Source organism: Aquarana catesbeiana, linkage group LG01 (assembly GCF_042186555.1).
Source record: "Aquarana catesbeiana isolate 2022-GZ linkage group LG01, ASM4218655v1, whole genome shotgun sequence".
NCBI classification, from domain to species: Eukaryota; Metazoa; Chordata; class Amphibia; order Anura; family Ranidae; genus Aquarana; species Aquarana catesbeiana.
In genome coordinates, this window is record NC_133324.1 from 797,770,413 (window position 1) to 797,793,195 (window position 22,783).

At 39.6% G+C, this 22,783-nt stretch overlaps 1 protein-coding gene across 24 annotated transcripts in view; it reads right to left on the reverse strand.

Annotated features, from left to right (window-relative positions):
* The window catches only part of SORBS2 (sorbin and SH3 domain containing 2), a 497,996-nt gene that overhangs the window by 188,630 nt on the left and 286,583 nt on the right, over positions 1-22,783 (reverse strand). For 16 of the 24 annotated variants that reach the window (XM_073607478.1, XM_073607469.1, XM_073607523.1 and 13 more), the window contains 3 exons: positions 21,969-21,995; positions 21,684-21,811; positions 15,522-16,085 (listed from right to left, as the gene is read on the reverse strand). In XM_073607478.1, coding sequence (XP_073463579.1) covers positions 15,522-16,085; positions 21,684-21,811; positions 21,969-21,995 — 719 coding nt within the window. The remainder of the gene's footprint in view (positions 1-15,521; positions 16,086-21,683; positions 21,812-21,968; positions 21,996-22,783) is intronic. The other 8 variants (XM_073607609.1, XM_073607536.1, XM_073607555.1 and 5 more) reach the window with 3 other exon arrangements.

Below are 22,783 nucleotides of genomic sequence, written 5' to 3' on the forward strand. Positions count from 1 at the left end.
AACACAATATGTGATTATATAAGGCTTAATTAATATTGCACATGGTGATTTCAACAACTTAAAGAATCCTTCTGTATGAGCTGTGACTCAAGGTTGGGGGAATTGTGCTGAAGGGAGGGGGGAGGGAGGGAAGGTGGGATTTTGTTTTTGTTAGACAGTTAAACTATGTTAGTTAGGAATAGAGAATAGGCCATGTTGGCCATAAACGGACGGTGTACAATGGACACGTCTAAGTACTGTCTGTTGTATTTTTGTGTTTTATAAAAAAGAAAAACCAATAAACAGAATAAAAAAAAAAGTTAACCACTTGCCGACCGCACGGGCAGGCAAAATCACGTACCTGGTACGTGATCTGCCTCCCGCGGGCAGGGGGTCCGATCGAACCCCCCCGGTGCCTGAGGCGGTCGGCTTCTGTCTGGGAGCGATCAGAGGTGAGGGGGAGACCATCCATTTGTGGCCCCCCCTCGAGATCGCTCCCAGCCAATGGGATTCTTCCTCTGCTGCTGTATAGTATACAGCAGCAGAGGAAGTGATGTAATCTTTCCTCGGAGCGGTATTTTCCATTCCGGCGCCGAGGAGAGAAAACATCCGAGTGAGTGCACAACACACACACAGTAAAACATGCCAGGCACACATTACACCCCCCATCACCCCCTGATCACCCCCCAATCACCCCTCCCCCATCACACTGACACCAAGCAGTTTTTTTTTTTCTGATTACTGCATTGGTGTCAGTTTGTGACAGTTAGTGTGGTAAGGCAGTTAGTGTTAGCTCCCTTTAGGTCTAGGGTACCCCCCCAACCCCCCCTAATAAAGTTTTAACCCCTTGATCACCCCCCGTCGCCAGTGTCACTAAGCGATCATTTTTCTGATCGCTGTATTAGTGTCACTGGTGACGCTAGTTAGGGAGGTAAATATATAAGTTCGCCGTCAGCGTTTTATAGCGTCAGGGACCCCCATAGACTACCTAATAAAGGTTTTAACCCCTTGATTGCCCCCTAGTTAACCCTTTCACCAGTGATCACCGTAAAACTGTTACGGGTGACGCTGGTTAGTTAGTTTATTTTTTATAGTGTCAGGGCACCCGCAGTTTATTACCGAATAAAGGTTTAGCCCCCTGATCGCCCGGCGGTGATATAACTTAGGTTTTAGGGTCAGATAGGGTCTGCGTCGCCCCAGGCAGTGTCAGGTTAGCGCCAGTACCGCTAACACCCACGCACGCAGCATACACCTCCCTTAGTGGTATAGTATCTGAACGGTTCAATATCTGATCTGATCAGATCTATACTAGCGTCCCCAGCAGTTTAGGGTTCCCAAAAATGCAGTGTTAGCGGGATCAGCCCAGATACCTGCTAGCAACTGCGTTTTGCCCCTATACCCGGCCCAGCCCAGCCCAGCCAAGTGCGGTATCGATCGATCACTGTCACTTACAAAACACTAAATGCATAACTGCAGCATTCGCAGAGTCAGGCCTGATCCCTGGGATCACTAACAGTTTTTTTGGTAGCGTTTTGGTGAACTGGCAAGCACCAGCGGCCTAGTACACCCGGTCATAGTCAAACCAGCACTGCAGTAACACTTGGTCACGTGGCGCGTCCCATAAGTGCAGTTCAAGCTGGTGAGGTGGCAAGCACAAGTAGTGTCCCGCTGCCACCAAGAAGAAGACAAACACAGGCCCGTCGTGCCCATAATGCCCTTCCTGCTGCATTCGCCAATCCTAATAATTGGGAACCCACCACTTCTGCAGCGCCCGTACTTCCCCCATTCACATCCCCAACCAAATGCAGTCGGCTGCATGAGAGGCATTTTCTTTATGTCCTCCAGAGTACCCCTACCCAACAAACCCCCCCAAAAAAGATGTTGTGTCTGCAGCAAGCGCGGATATAGACGTGACACCCACTATTATTGTCCCTCCTGTCCTGACAATCCTGGTCTTTGCATTGGTGAATGTTTTGAACGCTGCCATACACTAGTTGAGTATTAGCGTACAGCATTGCACAGACTAGGCACACTAACACAGGGTCTCCCAAGATGCCATCGCATTTTGAGAGACCCGAACCTGGAACCGGTTACAGTTATAAAAGTTACATTTACCAAAAAAAAGTGTAAAAAAAAAACCCCCCAAAAAATATATAAAATAAAAAAAAAATAGTTGTCGTTTTATTGCTCTCTCTCTCTTTATTGTTCTGCTCTTTTTTTTACTGTGTTCTATTCTGCAATGTTTTATTGTTATTATGTTTTATCATGTTTGCTTTTCAGGTATGCAATTTTTTATACTTTACTGTTTACTGTGTTTTATTGTTAACCTTTTTTTTTTTGTCTTCAGGTACGCCATTCACGACTTTGAGTGGTTATACCAGAATGATGCCTGCAGGTTTAGGTATCATCTTGGTATCATTCTTTTCAGCCAGCGGTCGGCTTTCATGTAAAAGCAATCCTAGTGGCTAATTAGCCTCTAGACTGCTTGTACAAGCAGTGGGAGGGAATGCTCCCCCCACTGTCTTCCATGTTTTTCTCTGGCTCTCCTGTCTCAACAGGGAACCTGAGAATGCAGCCGGTGATTCAGCCAGCTGACCATAGAGCTTATCAGAGACCAGAGTGGCTCCAAACATCTCTATGGCCTAAGAAACCGGAAGCCATGAGCATTTCATGACTTAGATTTCGCCAGATGTAAACAGCGCCATTGGGAAATTGGGAAAGCATTTTATCACACCAATCTTGGTGTGGTCAGATGCTTTGAGGGCAGAGGAGAGATCTAGGGTCTAATAGAACCCAATTTTTTCAAAAAAGAGTACCTTTCACTACCTATTGCTATCATAGGGGATATTTACATTCCCTGAGATAACAATAAAAATGATTTAAAAAAATAAAAATTAAAGGAACAGTTCAAAAATAAGATAAAAAAAGCAAAAAAATAATAAAAAAAAAAAAAAAAAAAAAAAAAAAGCACCCCTGTCCCCCCCTGCTCTCGCGCAAGGCGTACGCAAGCATCTGTCTGGCGTCAAATGTAAACAGCAATTGCACCATGCATGTGAGGTATCACCGCGAAGGTCAGATCGAGGGCAGTAATTTTAGCAGTAGACCTCCTCTGTAAATCTAAAGTGGTAACCTGTAAAGGCTTTTAAAGGCTTTTAAAAATGTATTTAGTTTGTCGCCACTGCACGTTTGTGCGCAATTTTAAAGCATGTCATGTTTGGTATCCATGTACTCGGTCTAAGATCATCTTTTTTATTTCATCAAACATTTGGGCAATATAGTGTGTTTTAGTGCATTAAAATTTTAAAAAGTGTGTTTTTTCCCCAAAAAATGCATTTGAAAAATCGCTGCGCAAATACTGTGTGAAAAAAAAATGAAACACCCACCATTTTAATCTGTAGGGCATTTGCTTTAAAAAAATATATAATGTTTGGGGGTTCAAAGTAATTTTCTTGCAAAAAAAAAAAAAATTTCATGTAAACAAAAAGTGTCAGAAAGGGCTTTGTCTTCAAGTGGTTAGAAGAGTGAGTGATGTGTGACATAAGCTTCTAAATGTTGTGCATAAAATGCCAGGACAGTTCAACCCCCACCCAAATGACCCCATTTTGAAAAGTAGACACCCCAAGCTATTTGCTGAGCGGCATGTCGAGTCCATAGAATATTTTATATTGTGACACAAGTTGCGGGAAAAAGACACTTTTTTTTTTGCACAAAGTTGTCACTAAATGATATATTGCTCAAACATGCCATGGGCATATGTGAAATTACACCCCAAAATACATTCTGTTGCTTCTCCTGAGTACGGGGATACCACATGTGTGAGACTTTTTGGGAGCCTAGCCGCGTACGGGACCCCGAAAACCAAGCACCGCCTTCGGGGTTTCTAAGAGCGTAAATTTCTGATTTCACTCTTCACTGCCTATCAGAGTTTCGGAGGCCATGGAATGCCCAGGTAGCACAACCCCCCCCCCTATTTTGGAAAGTAGACACCGCAAGCTATTTGCTGAAAGGTATAGTGAGTATTTTGCAGACCTCACTTTTTGTCACAAGGTTTTGAAAATTGAAAAAAAAAAAAAAATTTTTTTTCTCGTCTTTCTTCATTTTCAAAAACAAATGAGAGCTGCAAAATACTCACCATGCCTCTCAGCAAATAGCTTGGGGTGTCTACTTTCCAAAATGAGGTCATGGGGGGGGGGGGTGCCACCTGGGCATTCCATGGCCTCTGAAACTGTGATAGGCAGTGAAGAGTGAAATCAAAAATTTACGCCCTTAGAAAGCCTGAAGGTGGTGCTTGGTTTTCAGGGTCCCGTATGCGGCTAGGCTCCCAAAAAGTCCCACACACGTGGTAACCCTTATACTCAGGAGAAACAGCTAAATGTATTTTGGGGTGCAATTCCACATATGCCCATGGCCTGTGTGAGCAATATATCATTTAGTGACAACTTTATAAAATATTCCATGGACTCAACATGCCTCTCAGCAAATAACTTGGGGTGTCTACTTTCCAAAATGGGGTCATTTGGGGGGGGTTTGTGCCATCTGGGCATTTTATGGCCTTCAAAACTGTGATAGGTAGTGAGGAGTGAAATCAAAAATTTACGCCCTTAGAAGTCCTGAAGGTGGTGCTTGGTTTTCGGGGCCCCCGTACATGGCTAGGCTCCCAAAAAGTCCCATACATGTGGTATCCCCATACTCAGGAGAAGCAGCTGAATGTATTTTGGGGTGCAATTCCATATATGCCCATGGCCTGTGTGAGCAATATATCATTTAGTGACAACTTTTTGTAATTTTTATTTTTTTTGTCATTATTCAATCACTTGGGACAAAAAAAAGTAATATTCAATGGGCTCAACATGCCTCTCGGCAATTTCCTTGAGGTGTCTACTTTCCAAAATGGGGTAATTTGGGGGTTTTGTACTGCCCTGCCATTTTAGCACCTCAAGAAATGACATAGGCAGTCATAAACTAAAAGCTGTGTAAATTCCAGAAAATGTACCCGAGTTTGTAGACGCTATAACTTTTGCGCAAACCAATAAATATACGCTTATTGACATTTTTTTTACCAAAGACATGTGGCTGAATACATTTTGGCCTAAATGTATGACTAAAATTGAGTTTATTGGATTTTGTTATAACAAAAAGTAGAAAATATTTTTTTTCAAAATTTTCGGTCTTTTTCCGTTTATAGCGCAAAAAATAAAAACCGCAGAGGTGGTCAAATACCATCAAAAGAAAGCTCTATTTGTGGGAAGAAAAGAACACAAATTTCGTTTGGGTACAACATTGCATGTCCGTGCAATTAGCAGTTAAAGCGACGCAGTGCCAAATTGTAAAAAGTGCTCTGGTCAGGAAGGGGGTCAATCCTTCCGGGGCTGAAATGGTTAAGTTTCAATTTCTTATAAATGGGCTGACTTCCTTTAAATGATGTGCTAGCCCCTTTCCTGTTAGCCTTTTCCTGTTATTAGTTTCTATATGAGTTATTAATATTCTATTTTTGCTTGTTTTAAAACATCCTGTATGTCTGTATCTTTACCATATATTAATGAAAGGGCTGGACTTTTGTTGTGATGTCATTTTGGTTATATAAGTGGAAACACAGAAATAAATCGGGAAGAACATTCTGAGAACTGCATGTCTTGTATGCGTGTAATAACTTTCATCAGAATGGTCTCCAGATCTGAATGGGTTTGAAGGAACACTGTAGGCAGGATATCATACAAGGGTTCACTTGCTTTTAGAACATCCCCACACCCTATCAGTTGGCGTCAGAAGTGGGATGGTCATCATTATCTAAGTCCGTTTAAGTCCGGTGAGTCTGATTTAATTATTATTTCTCTTACCGTGACTTTTAGTGAAAAGACTGTTTCCCTACATGGGATTAACAGAAGGTGTAGTGTTAAAAACATTTATGTAACTGTATGAACCTCGGGAGAAGTCCATTCGGGTGACGGCAGTGTAAGGCACTCTGAGATAGTTCCAAAGGAACTCTGAGATAGTTCCAAGGGGTTCTGAGAAGCCCAAAGTAATATAATACAGTACTGTAAGAAGTTTGATAAAGATATCTGATAGAGTGTGCCAGAAAAACCCAAACCTCTTTGCTTGCCTTTCTGTCGCTTAGAAGTAAATAAGGAGATAAAATAAGTAGACAAAATAAGGTAATCTGTTTGTCTGTGTGAAATTTGTCAGGTGTCATAAGGTAAGATGACACCTTTCCATTGCATTGTATTATAATGAAACGTAGAGTGATGCTACAATATCCGGTGATGTATTGATGCTGACTAATGATTTACATATGAATGCTTTGACTTTAAAGTATAAGATATAACCTGTATCGTATTGCAGTCGGCAGGATGATTCTGGCATTAATGCAGTGAGTAAAAATATTTTCTTTTCCTTGCTGTAATCAGATGTTCAGTGTCATCTTAGGGAAAGTAAAAAAAAAAAAAAGTCTCAAAAGTGTCCTGATTGTATTACTGGTTTGTTATTCTGTTATACTGGTCCTTAGACATATCTTGTAGCCAGTATTCTGGGAGGTTATCATTTTAAACTAGGAAAGGGACCCTTATTTAGAGAAGGCAAACTACGGGTTTAAGTTTTAAGGTTTAATTTACAAAACAAATTTGTGTTTCAAGAAGGATTGACAGTGAAGTGAGTAATATCACTTATTCGAAGAGCAGGGGAGACTTATCAAGTCTGTCCCAGGTCTTTGAAGTATTGTGACATTAGGGACATTTTTACCAATTAAAATATGGGTAGAGTGTTAATAACACTTTCTTAAGGTAATACATAAATTGGTGAGGCTAACTTTTGATTAAAACATGCTATTTGAATAATTCTTTTTGCTACTGACATCTCTTACGAAGGGGAAGTCAGGTGCAAAATTTGGATATTTGGCTTTTTGCCAACAGGGTTCAAGTACTAATATCTCACTGACCGTAATAGATAGTGGGGAATTGTTTGCGGCATTAGTACTACCGCATTTGAAGGCACTATTTGAACCTGTTGGCACACTACAGGAGAAAATTTTTTTTTGAAATGTAATTAAAAATTGTTTGGTTATAAATATAAGAAAAGTAATAACGTACAAAGCTTGCTTATGATTAGGGGAATCTCTGGTCATAAGGAGTGCTTATTGGCATTTTGCCAAGAAAGAAAAAAAAAAACAGAAAAAAGAGACTTAGGATCCATTTAGAATGTTTAGAAAGAAAAAAAAAATATATGTGTGTTGTGGAGATCGGCTGGACCGAGGCTCCCTATAGTATCCTAGCCCATACATTGTTCATGATGGGTTTAGCAGAGTCAGTCACAAAAGAGCTGCGGCTCTGATGAGTCTGCCCCGCCCACTTGACAGGAAGGACATGCTCACCTTCCTAGGTATGATTGGTTACTGCCGCCAATGGATACCTGACTGCTCTTTCAATGACAATATATTGAGACAAGCAACCCTCTCTGAAATGTCTGATACTGTAAAATGGTCTGATGAAATGTTAAATGCTTTTGCCATGTTGAAATGTGCAATGGTTACCAGCCCAAGCCTCGGCCTCCTTGAATATGGCAAAATGTTTCACTTGTTTGCCAGGGAAAATTGCAGAACCATCGCGGGAGTACTAGCCCAGGAACATGGTGGGAGACTGTGCCCTGTAGTTTTTTTCTCAAAGATGGTCCCGCTGCAGGTTCAGGGTATGCCCGTGTGACTCAGTGCACTAGCGTCCTGTGCCATGGTGGTTGGTGGCCACTTCTTTCACTCTGGGACACGACACCACACTTCACACCACTCACAATGTGTCAATCTTGTTGAAAAATGCACATACACAGCACATGTCTGCTCAGAGGTTGAGCGGATATGAGGTGATTTTGCTGTCCAATCCAAAATTTCTCATCAAATATGCTTCTCCCACTGCAGGCCCAGCACCAATTTTAAATGCCCTTTTAGGAATAAAAGGAGAACAGGATGAGGTCGTACCACAACATGACTGCATAAACCTCATTCACCAAGACACATCACCCAGATCTGATTTATCTTCCACAGCACTACCAGACACACAGAATGTTTTGTGGATGGTTCTTGCTCTAGGCTATAGTACATTGCAGAGCACACACAGGCCAACAGATAGAGATAGCCAGGGGAAATGGCTGACCTTGCTGCTAAACAAGCTGCTATCTCACAGACAGCAAACACCCAAATGGTTATGCTGATACCTGACCGATCCCCATTTGAACAGTCACTTGCAGATCTCCAGGATTATGCATCAAATTATGAGTTAAGGAACTGGAATGGAAAGGGTGTGTAGAGAGATCCAAATGCTGGACTTCTCTGCAAAGAGGGGAAACCATGTATACCAACAGCAAGTGCATTCACAGTACCACGGAATAGGCCACGCAGGTATACAAGTCACGGCTGATCTCACACACATGCCCAAACTAGGCAAAAGACAGGAACATCTTTTGATAATTGTGGACATGTTCTCAAATGGTCCAGCTTTTATAGCCAGGGTCTGCCAGGACTTGGTAAAAACTCTCAAGATAGAATGGAAGTTTCACAATCTCTACCACCGTCCAAGTTCAGGAATAGTAGAAAGAATGAATAGAACAATAAAAGACAAGATAAGAAAGGCCACAGGAGGAACCTTTGCCAACTGGAGTAAGGCCCTCCCCAGCCAGAGCACCTTTAATGGTAGAAAAGGGAGATTTAGACTTAATACAGGAAGAATATGTAAGAAAACTGGTTGAAACATTGGATACAGTCGAAAGAAATGTTGCTCACACCTCTCCTTTTTCTTTAGAGGAAGCTACTCACCTCTTCAAGGAGGGAGACACAGTGGTGGTCCAACAGCTGAACAGAAATAAGAAGCAAGAGTATCCCTTTGGACCTCCTACCACAGCTGTTGCAGTCACCAGAACAGCTATTCTGGTGGAAAACTGCCAGTCCTGGATCCATGTCAGCCGAGTGAAAAAGGTTGCCTAAAGCCCCAAGAGCGGGAAGGAGATCCTAAACACAGGAGGCCCTCAAGCAGATGAAGGAGGAGTTCCGGCCACAGAAGAGGACCTTGCTAATTTCACCACAGACTTCTGGCAAAGCATTTTGCCTCCTGTTCCTGATCACCCTGATAGTGTTCCCGCCCACTTGGATCATCACTAACTGTATTTACCACCCTGAAGACTTTGGTGCCATTAAAAGTATTTGTGGGAACACACATACACAGGAGAACATTACAGTGATACAAGTTAGAAACAAGAGAGACATTGAGGATAATTTTGCTGATAAAATGCTTTTGCTAAAATTTAAATATGCTTAAGCTCACAAATCAGGATTTCAGAAATGTTGGATTTGTAGCAAATTGCACCCTAGAACTGTTAGGATACCATTAATGGCCATGCCTTTGAATATCACCACCCTTTTTAAAGGAAAGACTTCCCTTGAGCTCATAAATATCAGTAGAAGAACAAATAATACCATTACCTTTCACGTTATTAGTAGAAGCCATAATCCTACTTGGTGTTTTAACTTAGGAAATTCCACTAGAAATGCTCACACTTGTAGTATGTATTATCAGAAACAGACTGATTGCACCATCGTGACAAGGAAGTGAGATCATACAAATATGATCTAAGAGGGGATTGTAAGGATATTTTAGCTTGCTGTCCACCATTTTAAAAGACTGTATCCATTTTAGAATAATATGTATATGTGACGTTTATGAGAAGTTAAGTTTCAATTTCTTATAAATGGCCTGACTTCTTTTAAATGATGTGCTAGCCCCTTTCCTGTTAGCCTTTTCCTGTTATTAGTTTCTATATGAGTTATTAATATTCTATTTTTGCTTGTTTTAAAACATCCTGTATGTCTGTACATTTACCATATATTAATGAAAGGGTTGGACTTTTGTTGTGATGTCATTTTGGTTATATAAGTAGAAACACGGAAATAAATCAAGCAGATAATTCTGAGAACTGCATGTTTTGTATGCGTGTCATAACTTTCATCAGAATGGTCTCCAGATCTGAATGGGTTTGAAGGAACACTCTAGGCAGGATATCATCCGAGGGTTCACTTGCTTTTAGAACATCCCTACACCCCATCATGTTCTTAATGTAACCATTTCTCACAAGATGGTACTGAACCTTATAATGTTTGTCAGGTATAGAAAGTTTAATGTGCTCTATTTGAAAGAAGTTCCTACAGTGGAAGAAAAACCTAGTTTCTTGATAGTAAGAATTCTCTAATATTTACAAGCATCTCCGTTCTGGATAACAAGCACAACTGAGAGACAAAAGTTGTTGTACAATCTTTTCTTTTCCCACATCACCCATGTTAGCTAAAATACTCTGAAGCTATCCTAAGGAAATCATACTATGATAGGTAGAGCCCCATCTGTTATTCTTCAAAAGATATAAATCTGATGACCCGTGACCAGATTGTAAAGTAAATGGTTCTGTGCTGAATTTTAAATACAAAGCAAATGCAAAAAAACAGTTACGGTGTACACAAGCCCATAAAACCTCACAGTTCAAAACCTTTTTGAACTTCCCAATGAAGAGCTTTCCCATCACTTCCAAAATTTGCTCATCTGAGATGCAGAAAGGAATAAGAACTATAGACATCTACACATTAGGTGCATGTCTTCAGGCAAACCTGCTAAAGGGTTGCTCATCAGATGTTCAGTGGTTTTAAGGGCTTTACAATGACACCCCACTCAGATGCTTGACACATTCAGATGGATGGGTGCTGGCAAATGTTGAACATTGTTGGTCCATTCTGAAAAAAAAAAAAACATACCAAACACTGTGCAAACCCTTCTCTTCCCTACTATATCCAATGCGAAAAAATAAAAAAAAATATTTCATTTGGAGTTGGGTTTTAGGCTTAGCTGAAAATCTTGGCACACATATGCATTTGACTAGATCTGTCCAACTAGTTTAATGTGCCTACTATTTTTTCTTTTTTTACGAAGAAATGGTCAGAAACACTCTTCATCATGTTTGTTCAATACAGATTTATAACAAAACATACACTTTACAATATTAACATAAAACAGATAAAAATCAAATTAATCTATGATGAGCTCATACTCATGTTACCATTAGAGAAAATTGCCTGATTATAGGCTAAATGGATTAATAGAAGGATACAAAGCTTGGGGAATCGTAGGGACCCCTGTGAATGATGATGCTATGATTGCTACTTAACTGAGAATGCTACCAATGTCCACAGATTAAATGTTCTGAGGTTACAGCACACAGTGTAACCTGTCACACAGCAGTGAATTTGTGATCAGTAACAGTAATTAAAGAAAAGCTTTCTGTTATTTGAAAGGAAACCTTTTCAAATAGAAACTTAAAGGCTGCCATTACTGATTTCTCGTTCTACAAATGCTAGCTCTACCTGGTTGTCAGAATGACCCTCTAAGCAGATAGGTTCTGACTTTCCTGATCTGCATACTTGTTCCAGGTCAGTGATTCAGAAAGCATTAAGACAATTGCGTTAGTAACAGCCAGGCATTTTAAGAAGGAGGTCAGATAAAGCAGCTTTCATGTTCTTCTATGCATTTACCCCCTTCCTGACCGGGCCATTTTTTGCGATATGGCACTGCGTCGCTTTAACTGACAATTGCGCAGACGTGCGACGCTGTAACCAAACAAAATTGACGTCCTTTTTTCCCCACAAATAGAGATTTCTTTTGGTGGTATTTGATCATAAATTATTTGATCTAATTTTTTATTTTTTGCGCTATAAACAAAAAAAAGAGCGTCAATTGTCAAAATGTTTTACGTTTTGCTATAATAAATTCCCCAAATTGAAAAAAATTTCTTCCTCAGTTTAGGCCAATATATATTCTTCTACATATTTTTGGTAAATAAAATCGCAATAAGCGTATATTGATTGGTTTGCGCAAAAGTTATAGCGTCTACAAAATAGGGGATAGATTTATGGCATATTTATTATAATTTTTATTTTTGTACTAGCAATGGCGGTGATCTGCAATTTTTATCAGGACTGCGACATTGCGGTGGACAGATCGGACACTTTTTTGGGACCACTGACACTTATACAGCGATCAGAGCAAAAAATAGCCACGATTACTGTATAAATGTCACAGGCAGGGAAGGGGTTAACACGAGGGACGATCAAGGGGTTAAATGTGTTCCCCTAGTGTGTTCTAACTGTAGGGGGATGGGACTGCCGGGGGAGGAGACCGATTGGTGTTCCTACATACTAGGAACACACGATGTGTCTCCTCTCCGCTGCCAGAATGTAGATTTATCTGTTTACACACACAGATCCTCGTTCCGGCTCTGTCAGGAGCGATCGCGGGTACCCGGGGGACATCGCGGGCACGGGCATTAGCTCCTCAGCACCGCGGCAGGCGCGCACGTCCCCTACACGCCTTAAAACGGCTGCCGTACAGCTATGCCGATTCGCGCAGGGGAGCCATTCTGCCACCATCAAACGATGGCGGGCGGTCGGCAAGCGGTTAAAGAAGCACACCTGAATAAATAGTAAATGCACAAAATGCTCATATCATCATTGTCTAATTTTGTGAGTTTTTTTAGGACATACTGTATGCTCTGCACAAAATCTATACTCCAAGTGTTCCCTAAAAAATCACCTAAAACACACCTTTAATAAGGTCCATTGGCATGGACCATAGGGTGAGTACATGGATTGAAAACTGGCTACAAGGGAGAGTTCAGAGGGTGGTGATAAATGGGGAGTACTCAGAATGGTCAGAGGTGGGTAGTGGGGTCCTCCAGGGTTCTGTGCTGGGGCCAATCCTATTTATTTTGTTCATAAACGACCCGAAGGATGGGGTAAACAGTTCAATCTCTGTATTTGCGGATACCAAGCTATGCAGGAAAATAACTTCTCCGCAGGATGTGGAAACCTTGCAAAAAGATCTGAACAAATTAATGGAGTGGGCAACTACATGGCAAATGAGGTTTAATGTAGAAAAATTTAAAATAATGCATTTGAGTGGCAAAAATATGAATGCAATCTATACACTGGGGGAGAAAACCTCTGGGAGAGTCAAGGATGGAAAAGGACCTTGGGTCCTAGTAGATAATAGGCTCAGCAATGGCATGCAATGCCAAGCTGCTGCTAACAAAGCAAAGAGAATATTGGCATGCATTAAAAAGGGGATCAACTCCAGAGATAAAACGATAATTCTCCCGCTCTACAAGACTCTGGTCCGGCTGCACCTGGAGTATGCTGTCCAGTTCTGGGCACCAGTCCTCAGGAAGGATGTACTGGAAATGGAGCGAGTACAAAGAAGGGCAACAAAGCTAATAAAGGGTCGGAAGGATATTAGTTATGAGGAAAGGTTGCGAGCACTGAACTTATTCTCTCTGGAGAAGAGACGCTTGAGAGGGGATACGATTTCAATATACAAACACCATACTGGTGACCCCACAATAGGGATAAAACTTAAAACTTTTTGCGGAAGGTAGTTTAACAAGACACGTGGCCACTCATTAAAATTAGAAGAAAAGAGGTTTAACCTTAAACTACGTAGAGGGTTCTTTACTGCAATGCCGCATACAGATGATTGGAATTTCCAACAAATGTTTGATGTGAGCTTGTTGTCGGAAATTCGGACCGTGTGTATGCTCCATCGGACATTTGCTGTCGGAATTTCCGACAACAACTGTTTGAGAGCAGGTTCTCAAACTTTCCGACAAGAAGACTTGTTGTCGGAAATTCCGAGCGTGTGCACACATTTCCGACGCACAAAAGTCCATGCATGCTTGGAATCAAACAGAAGTGCCACACTGGCTATTGAACTTAATTTTTCTCGGCTCGTCGTACGTGTTGTATGTCACCACGTTCTTGACGTTCGGAATTTCCAACAACATTTGTGCGTCCGTGTGTATGCAGGACAAGTTTGAGCCAACATCCGTCAGAAAAAAAATCCACGGTTTTGTTGTCAGAATGTCCGATCGTCTGTACGCAGCATAAGAGTGGTAAGGATGTGGAATTCCCTTCCACAGGCGGTGGTCTCAGCGGGGAGCATCGATAGTTTCAAAAAACTATTAGATAAGCACCTGAACGACCACAACATACAAGGATATACAATGTAATACTGACATATAATCACACACACAGGTTGGACTTGATGGACTTGTGTCTTTTTTCAACCTCACCTACTATGTAACTATGCAACTATGTAACACACAAAAAGAAAGAAAAGGTTCATACACAAAAAAATTTATAAGCACAGGTAGAAAGGCTCTTCAAAAAATGTTCAATGCTCATATACATTATTTGCTGACTGAGTTTCTATTCAAGGTTTCCCCTGGTTTCTTGTTCAGATGGCAACATTGTCAATGGGACTGGAAGTGAGGGACAATCTACCCGAAGCCTAAGCAATAAAAAAGGAAGGGAGATCTAACACTCTGCCACTTTATCTAAAATCAAAGAAAATATTTTGGGTGAAGTTACAAGTTTGGGGAATTGTAGAGACAGAACAGAGATGAATGATATTTTAAAATCTACTTCATATCACCTATCTCCACTCGTAACTTTTAACTTATTTTATTTGAAGGGCTAAATAGCAGGTTCATACTGGCATACATACATATTTTACATACTATCCTAAAACAAGGAAGCTAAAACACCAGAACAGGATCCCTATTTTATAAAGTAAGTTATTTTGCTGTCGTAGTTCAATGAGCTTTGAGGCTTCTAGTCATATGACTGAAAATAAGGATCCCTAGGTGTAAAGCATAGTGAATTGAGCTTCTTTTCTTTTTTATGGTCAAAAGTGAAAAGACAATTAGAAAATATTATTTTTGTTGGGTCAGGTAAATTTAATATTCTATAAGAATATATTGTAGTCTTATTTCCATACACACACACACACACAATAAACGTGTCGTCGTTTATCAGAGAGCTCCCACCAGTGTTTGTGGGGGCGGCTCTCCTGAGAGCTCCCCATGTGCGGTACTTAAGAGGTCTTCTCCATGTAGGTCCTGCACAACAGGTTACATCTACCATATCATTTGTAATAAACAGCTATCCCTTCCACTGTGTCAAAAGAGAAAAGTAGAGTTGCTGGAGCCGAGGCGCACAAAATACCAAATACAACAGGAGTCAATATATGTGGCCTAGAAAAATCAAAACTAGTTAGTTTAAATTTCTGAACAAAGTTCATTATGTGTGTTTACTATGCTGATCCACAAGTTCAACAATGTTAGAATTAGAGTTAAATGGTTTCAACTATACGGGGTCTTTGAATCAATGTATGTATTGCCTTATACTTTATGTGCTGTTCAGGTGCTACAGCCGTATATTTAAAATAAATCTGGCATTTAGAACTAAGAATTGCAGAAGGCTAAGCCTAAATGTTCATTGATTTATGATGAACTCAGGTCTCCACATTGATACACTGACCCCTGTATTCCACATGCTGCCACATGCTATGCAATCACGCTAATTCTAATCTTCTTTTTTTGCAAACGCTACTATTAGGTTAAGTTAAGGATCTAAATCACAGCACTGCATTCCTTTAACAAGGTTAGCAATATGTTTAAAACTGTCAGTATACCACATGGCTTTCTGTAGACCATGCCGCTGTAGTTTTCTTTTGTCCAGAAATACTAGTTGAGACTTTGACAGCATCAGCAGACAATGCTGAAGGACGTCCATGAAATCCCGGCTTTTCTTCTGCCTTGGTGTCTGCTCTGGGTGCTATTTCAACAGACAGGGATGCTGTGTGTTTCTCAGGGGTAGGGTTATGGGATAGGAGGTTAGGTGAATAGTCTGGGGCTGAAGAGGTGTGGGATTTTCGTAGATGGTTAGATTGAGTTCTATCTGAAGAGAACTCTTTTAAGATTAGTTTTAAGGTGGAAACTCTACGTTCCTTTGAATCCGCCTTCCTCTCCTGATGAATATGTCCTGCTTTTTTACTCAGATTAGAGGATGATACTTGTGCATTAGTAGTCACTTGCCTCATACTCGTGCTCGAATTAGAAGAATACCGGACACTTTCCTTATTGGCAAATGTCTGAACAGCTAATGGGCTTATTATGTGTTCACCTATCTCACCCTGCTTCTGGTAATTATTAGATGATCTGTGAAAACTTCCTTTCCTAGGGGGTGGAAGGGGAGCCTGTTATTTACATGCAGCCACACAAGAAAAAAAAAAAAAAGAAAAAGAAAAGAAAAGGCACATATTAGCATGTTAAGATTAATGCAAAAGTACCCTAAATGCAAAAGAAATGGCAATTAGATAGTCTATACAAATTTAAAATTTAGAACAAATATATAATTTAAAAGATCCATCTACAATTCAATCAGAAGCACTTTATTCACTATCATATGGCCAGATTTAAAGCTGAATTCCAGGCCAAATACATAACTGCCAATAAAAGTAGTCATGTATTCAAAAACCGAATTTAATGCATTTTTCATGCAACTAGTGTAAATGCCTAACTGTGATTTTACATTAGCTTCTTGTAATCTCACTTATAGCAGCCATTACAAAAAGGAGTGGCACAAAGGGCCCTGCCTTAGTGCTCATGTGCTGATAGAACAAATGCTTACAGCAGTAGAAAGCACAGCAAGCAGAAAGATAACCTAATTTATATGCTGCTGCTTCTTTATTGTCAAGTTATAAGACTTGGGTGTGTTCTTGACCAGGCTGTGGTGCTGCTGCCTCAGAGGTGTAGGATGTGGCTGTATTGTCTAGTACAGAAAAACCTATGACTGGTGATAGAGTTTCCTTATGTGTTTGGCACTGTTTAGCTGATTACCTGAAGTTCAGCTTTTAAATAAAATCTTCTACCAGACCAGAGAATCATTCAACCTGGGTGCACCCAGACAGAACTTATTAGTACACTTTAACATTAATGCAGACACAGACTCTCCAAAAACATATTAATTTATGAAATGAATAGTTGTAAATGGTAGAACATGTCTGTATGCCCAAGCATATGACCGATTAGTATACATACAATAGCATAGCACAGTGATGGCAAACCTTGGCACCTCAGATGTTTTGGCACTACATTTCCCATGATGCTTATGCACTCTGCAGTGTAGTTGAGCATCATGGGAAATGCAATTCCAAAACATCTGGGGAGCCCAGGTTGCCATCACTGGCATAGTACATTTATTTATTTCACCTACATAAAAGATGAAGTGTACATCATTTTGAAAATATAAATACTTTTCCATTAATAGAAAAAGAGTATCAAAAGGAAAAACCTTTTCAGAAAAAAAGAAAACATACATTATTCACCACTCACTGTAAAAACACAAAAAATGGAAAGAACAAGTTCACTCAGATCTTGCCCCCAAATTCAGACATCCCTGCCTGTCCTTTTTCAATCTACATATTCTTCGATCCTAGCCCTGTTTACTAAATGAAGACTTGGGAAAAGCAGGGTGCTTTCTCTCCCAACAGCGACAAGCTTCTGGGTCTCCGACACTGGCCAACCTTCATATTAATTGGTAGCCTACCTAACCATTAGTGAGGTGGTAAGGTGTAGGACCTTTATACAGTTACCATAGAAGCATGTTGCTGTTTTAATAAAGAAGCACTTAGCTGTTCACTTTAAAGTTAGACATGATGAGCATAGTACTAATTTTAACTGAGAAAAACATTAAAGTTGACTTGTTTTTAAAGAAATGCCTTGTGTACCAATGTTTTTTCTTATGGATTGTACTTGAAAACTAAAAAAAGGAGAACTACATGTTATGAAGGCATTTATTAGCTACATCTAAAGAGGAATAGATTGTGTAATAAGGCAATAATACATGAAAGATTTTGTCAGCCTGACTGTGCACTTTATAACATTGTAACTATAGGAACAGATGGAAAAACAGAACTTATGACTGCATAGTCATCTACTTATCTTTTGGCTGTGCTACTCTATCAGTATGAACATAATTAAGTAAACGAAAAGCAGCAGGATTGATGTATGAAAAAATAAAAAATAAAAACAGAGCTCTTGCCTACAGCAACCCGTTAGCAATTGTCTTAAATTTTCTAGCTTTCACCAAAAAAGTTAAATACTAAATTTAATTGGCCATTATTACGCCTCTTCTATAGTTTTTTATTACGAAATTGATTGCGCCGATGATCCCTTCTTCTGGAGCAGCTGCTTGGAATTTATCAGTACTGTCTATCACAGTGTGAATCACCATAGTAACATGTTCTATAAATCTGTCACTCACTGTCTGTACATTCAACTCAGGGAGCCTAACCTTTTTCAAATGCCAAGCTGCTATGCCTGTTCCAGTGGGCCTAATATGCCAATATTTTTTTACAACTGGCAATTCGATTACAGTTGAATCCAAATGTGTATTTTATATGTAAACAACACCAGAAAGGTATGTTTGAAATGCATATTAAATCACAGTGCAAGAACACAAAATACATTTTAAAATGAAAAACAGAAATATCAGATTTTTTTGGGGTATGATTCTGTCTGTGACCTTGTGCCTTTCAATAAACAAACATTGCAATGTTCAGAAATTATAGGACAGGACAGGAAAAGAAACCTCTGATGAGATAAATATTTGGGCTCCCATTCCATTGCTAACCTGCCTGTCTCTAAATTCACTGCTTCCTGACTTACTGACCTGGAAAAATTATATAGCAAGTGAAGTCAGAACTCCTGATCTGCATCGTTGTTCTGGGTTAGTCATTAGACACTGTTGGTTATGCATTACAGCTGGGCTTCTAGCTTTTACTCCATTTAGGCTGGCCATACATTATACAATTTTCTTTTTCAATTTTCTTTTAGATTTACCAAAACTATATAATACGAGGTCAAACCTAAACACTTTCAATGTGTATGCAGTCAGGCAGGCCCTTGCACTACATGGTTGAAGGTAAATCTAAAGAAAATTGAACAAGAAAATTGTATAGTATATGGCCAGCCTTAGAATACACTTTCTTTAAAGCTTTGAAGAAAAGAGTTTTGTACTTTCCAATCATTTTATCCAACATTTTTAATGAATTAGTTTATTTTTTTTAAATTTAATGAGTTTTAATTTTTACTTTAAAATATTATTGCCAAGTATTCAGAGTACTACGCTATATAATAAATGTTTTTTTTTTTTTTTTAAGATATAGCCATGCCTAAGGCCAAAATTTCCCTTTTAATAAGAGATCCAGTTTACTTTTCAATGATTGAACAAGCCATACACTGAAAGATAAACTTGAACTAGTAAGTTTAAAACATTTTCTCTATCTAGAGCATTTGCCTGTACTAAATCAATTCCCTATGTCTTTCACTGCTTTTGGAGTTTAAAGAGGAAGTAAGCCCTCCTGTATACTTTGTACCTATAAGTAAGCCTAGAATAAGACTTACCTATAGGTACTGTAAATATCTCCTAAACATGCACAGTTTACAAGATATGTACTGTAAATTGCGTCGATGATGTAATCGGCGCATGCGCTCTGAAGGAATGGCTGCCCTTGCCGTTTCTTCAGAAGCCTGTGCCGTGACTGGTGGCTCCTGTGCGCATGCTTCGTTTGCAGGTAAGTGTCGAATAATATGCTAGTATGCGATGCATACTAGCACATTATGGCTTTGGTTTGCAGAGAAGAAAAAAAAAAAAACATCAGGGTTTACTTCCTCTTTAAGTAATTGAGTTTGAATCAAGCCTGAAGCTGGATCTCAATTGCTAGAGATACTTTGGAGTCAGACCTGTAAAACATGGATCACTGCCATCAGGACTGAATTAAGGTAAAACAGTGACTAAGTGATTCAGAGATCACATAACCTATGGCTACTGCAAGACAAATATGCATGCTGCCCACAGCACTGTCATCCTCAAACAAACCACCTCTACAGAGATGCAATGTGTTACATTGCTGCGCCAGCTAAAGAATAGTTTAGACAGGAAGACATTGCGTTATAATAAAACATTTTTAAAGCTTTGGCCCATTGACTCTCATTGTAAAAAATGACTATGCACAGCAAAAGCTTTGTTCCGGTCATCATATTCCGGCAATAGCCATGGCATCTGCATTCCTTTTTTCAATTTTTGAACAGAATGAAATGGTTGTATTGAAAATGTTATGGTACTGTTATTATCAGGGCTTTTCTTCTCAAACAATAGGGGCTGGAACTCAACGACGACCCCCCAAAAACCCCTCCCCCACACACACCCTCCAAATCACATCAAATAGTGGGTGTGGTCAGATTTCACAAACAGTAGGAGGGTCTTAAAGGGGCATTAAATACCAGGATTGCATTACATACAGAGTGCAGATTCATGAGGGTTGCGCACAGAGTGCAGAGCTGTCACTTGTAAACACAGAAACCAGACTTCTGTGTTTACAAGTGATTTTGGTGAGCAGGCACCAAAGGGTCTGAGCCAGAGGTGGTGGAACGGAGTTCCACCAAGTTCCACCTGAAAAAAAGCCCTGGTTATTATACATTATAACACACTAAACTCATTATTACAGTGCAATATTTATTTGGAATTTTAGTTAGAACTTTTGTCAGGTTCAATTGTTGAATGTGTCCCCACTGGGGAGATTTACCCTTTTCGGTTTATCCTAAAGATCATAGACAGATAGCTGGACTGAAAATCTAAGTTGTAAGTCATCACTGGAACAGGAATGGAGAGTAAATCTTCCATTGGGGACACTTGTTCCAGCGACAACTGCCTAAGAGATAATATGCTTCCTTTAGAGAAATTTCCCTCTCACTTCCTGTTGTGTTTCAATACAGGAAATAAAGGAAAAAACTGCAAAAAAGACGACAGCAAACAAAACCTGACATAGCTTTAACTCTTCCCTACTCTCTACTAGTACAATGTTTTAGACATACTTTCAAACATGCTAATGTGTGAACTGCTGCATGCTCAAGACCTCTATTGTTGGTGACAGCAGGTCAATTACACTAGAGTAGCACAAAAAATGCATGGCGGGCTTGTGGTGTCATTCATTGTTAATGGCACTCAAATGCAGCTATAAAAAAAAAAGCAAACTGGCACTCAAACACAGCAAAAAAAGGCATAATGGGCAGCTAAAAAATGCACAAAGCTCAAAGATGAAAAAATACTTAAGCTTCTTTGCCATGTTTTATCGCATATAAGGCAGCCTATTAAAATGAATGAGCTGCCCTATGCACAAAGTGCGCCAATATGTGGAAAACACACTTACACGCAGCATGCTACATAGTGAGAATGGGGGCTAAGTGAACAGGCACACATTATAAACCTGTAAATACAGAATTTTGGAAAGTGATCATTTCGCATTTTCTAAATTTAAGGCCACTTTATAACCTATAGAATTATATATATTAAATTGTAGCTGAATGAATCTATCACTGATCTTCCTTCCACCGTTCCTAGCATTCCTAAGCTCATTAAAATATTTATCAGCTCGCCACACAATTTCTGGAACACACAATGTCTGGCAATCACATCTATGCACACACAATCATTAACGGACAGCAGCAGCTGTTCTTCACTTATGTTGTTTCTTTCCGGTTTTCTAAACTTTGGGATAAATGGTCTCTGGATAACATATACCACAATAGTGCCTAACTAGTAAGTACTGTTACATGCAGCTGAAATGGTGATCTGTAAAATACAGTGCACTTTATTTAGGTAAGATCAGTTTAACACATACTAACTAACATGTTGGTGTCTGTATCATAACATACGGTATAAACAAATAATCATTTGCTTTGCTGAAGCTATACCAGTTAACTACTAGTAGCAAAAAGCAAAGCATACTTACCTGAGTTGGTGATTTCTTTTCTTGTAAATTTGGACGGACACTTCTAAAGCCTTTTGCTGCAAGGGAGGAACCACTTGAGTCACCATTCAGACCATTGTTGATACAATCATTGTAAGATCTCCAGATATCTAAAGTTAAATCAGATGAGATTTACAGCACCAGAAATGTGACCCCAGTAAATACAGTGTAGATACTGTATCTACCAGCTACTCTGCACCTCTGATGTAGCCTGTAATCCCCAGTTATACATTGATGAGAAGCTATACAACAAAAATATATGTGTACCTGAATCAGGTGAATGGGACTCCTGTCCTATAAAAAGAAAAAAGTGTATAGTTAATCCACATATAGAGGATTTACACACAGCAAGAGGTCAATTAAAGGGTCAGTCCCCCCATAACAGATTTTTTTTCCATTTTTGGTAGATGCAAGGTATTTTTGTGTAGCTGAAGAATGCCAGTGATTAGATTGTCTTGCTTCAACTCTTAGGTCTGCATACTGTCATGACTGAGAAGGAGTCCCTATATAAAAAGGACAATTTACCCCTTGCAATAAATCATGATATTCACAATGTAAAAGGCAACAGTTCAAGTTCATTTATGAACATCACTGAACTGTAGAGTAAACGATTATCTTAATTTAGTGGAACATCAGCCACAATATTTTTCTTTTTTGTTTGGGAGGTGGGAAGGTTTGAATTTTGCAAAGTTTGTGTCCCCATTGAGCATGATTTTGCTGGTGACAGTGGTCATGAAGACAGCAAATTATGGAAAATCTTACTTTGGGGTGCACAAGCTTTTTTAAACTTAGACATTTGGATAACTGACCATTTTTTTACTTCCTAGTTTGCTAAAAAGCTAGACTTTGAACACCCAAATTCAATCTATGTTAACCTAGACAATACCTCCAAACAGCTTTCAAAATCTGACCATACATCTGTATTTTTGGGTTGTTCATAAACATTTAAACATACTTCCCCTACACAAACCATCTGAGGACTGCATTTTGTTTAATCACTGTCAACGCATAACACTTAAAGAGGTATAACAATACAAAATCGTTTGAGAAGGCGCCATCTGGTATCTACTTTTCGAACATTT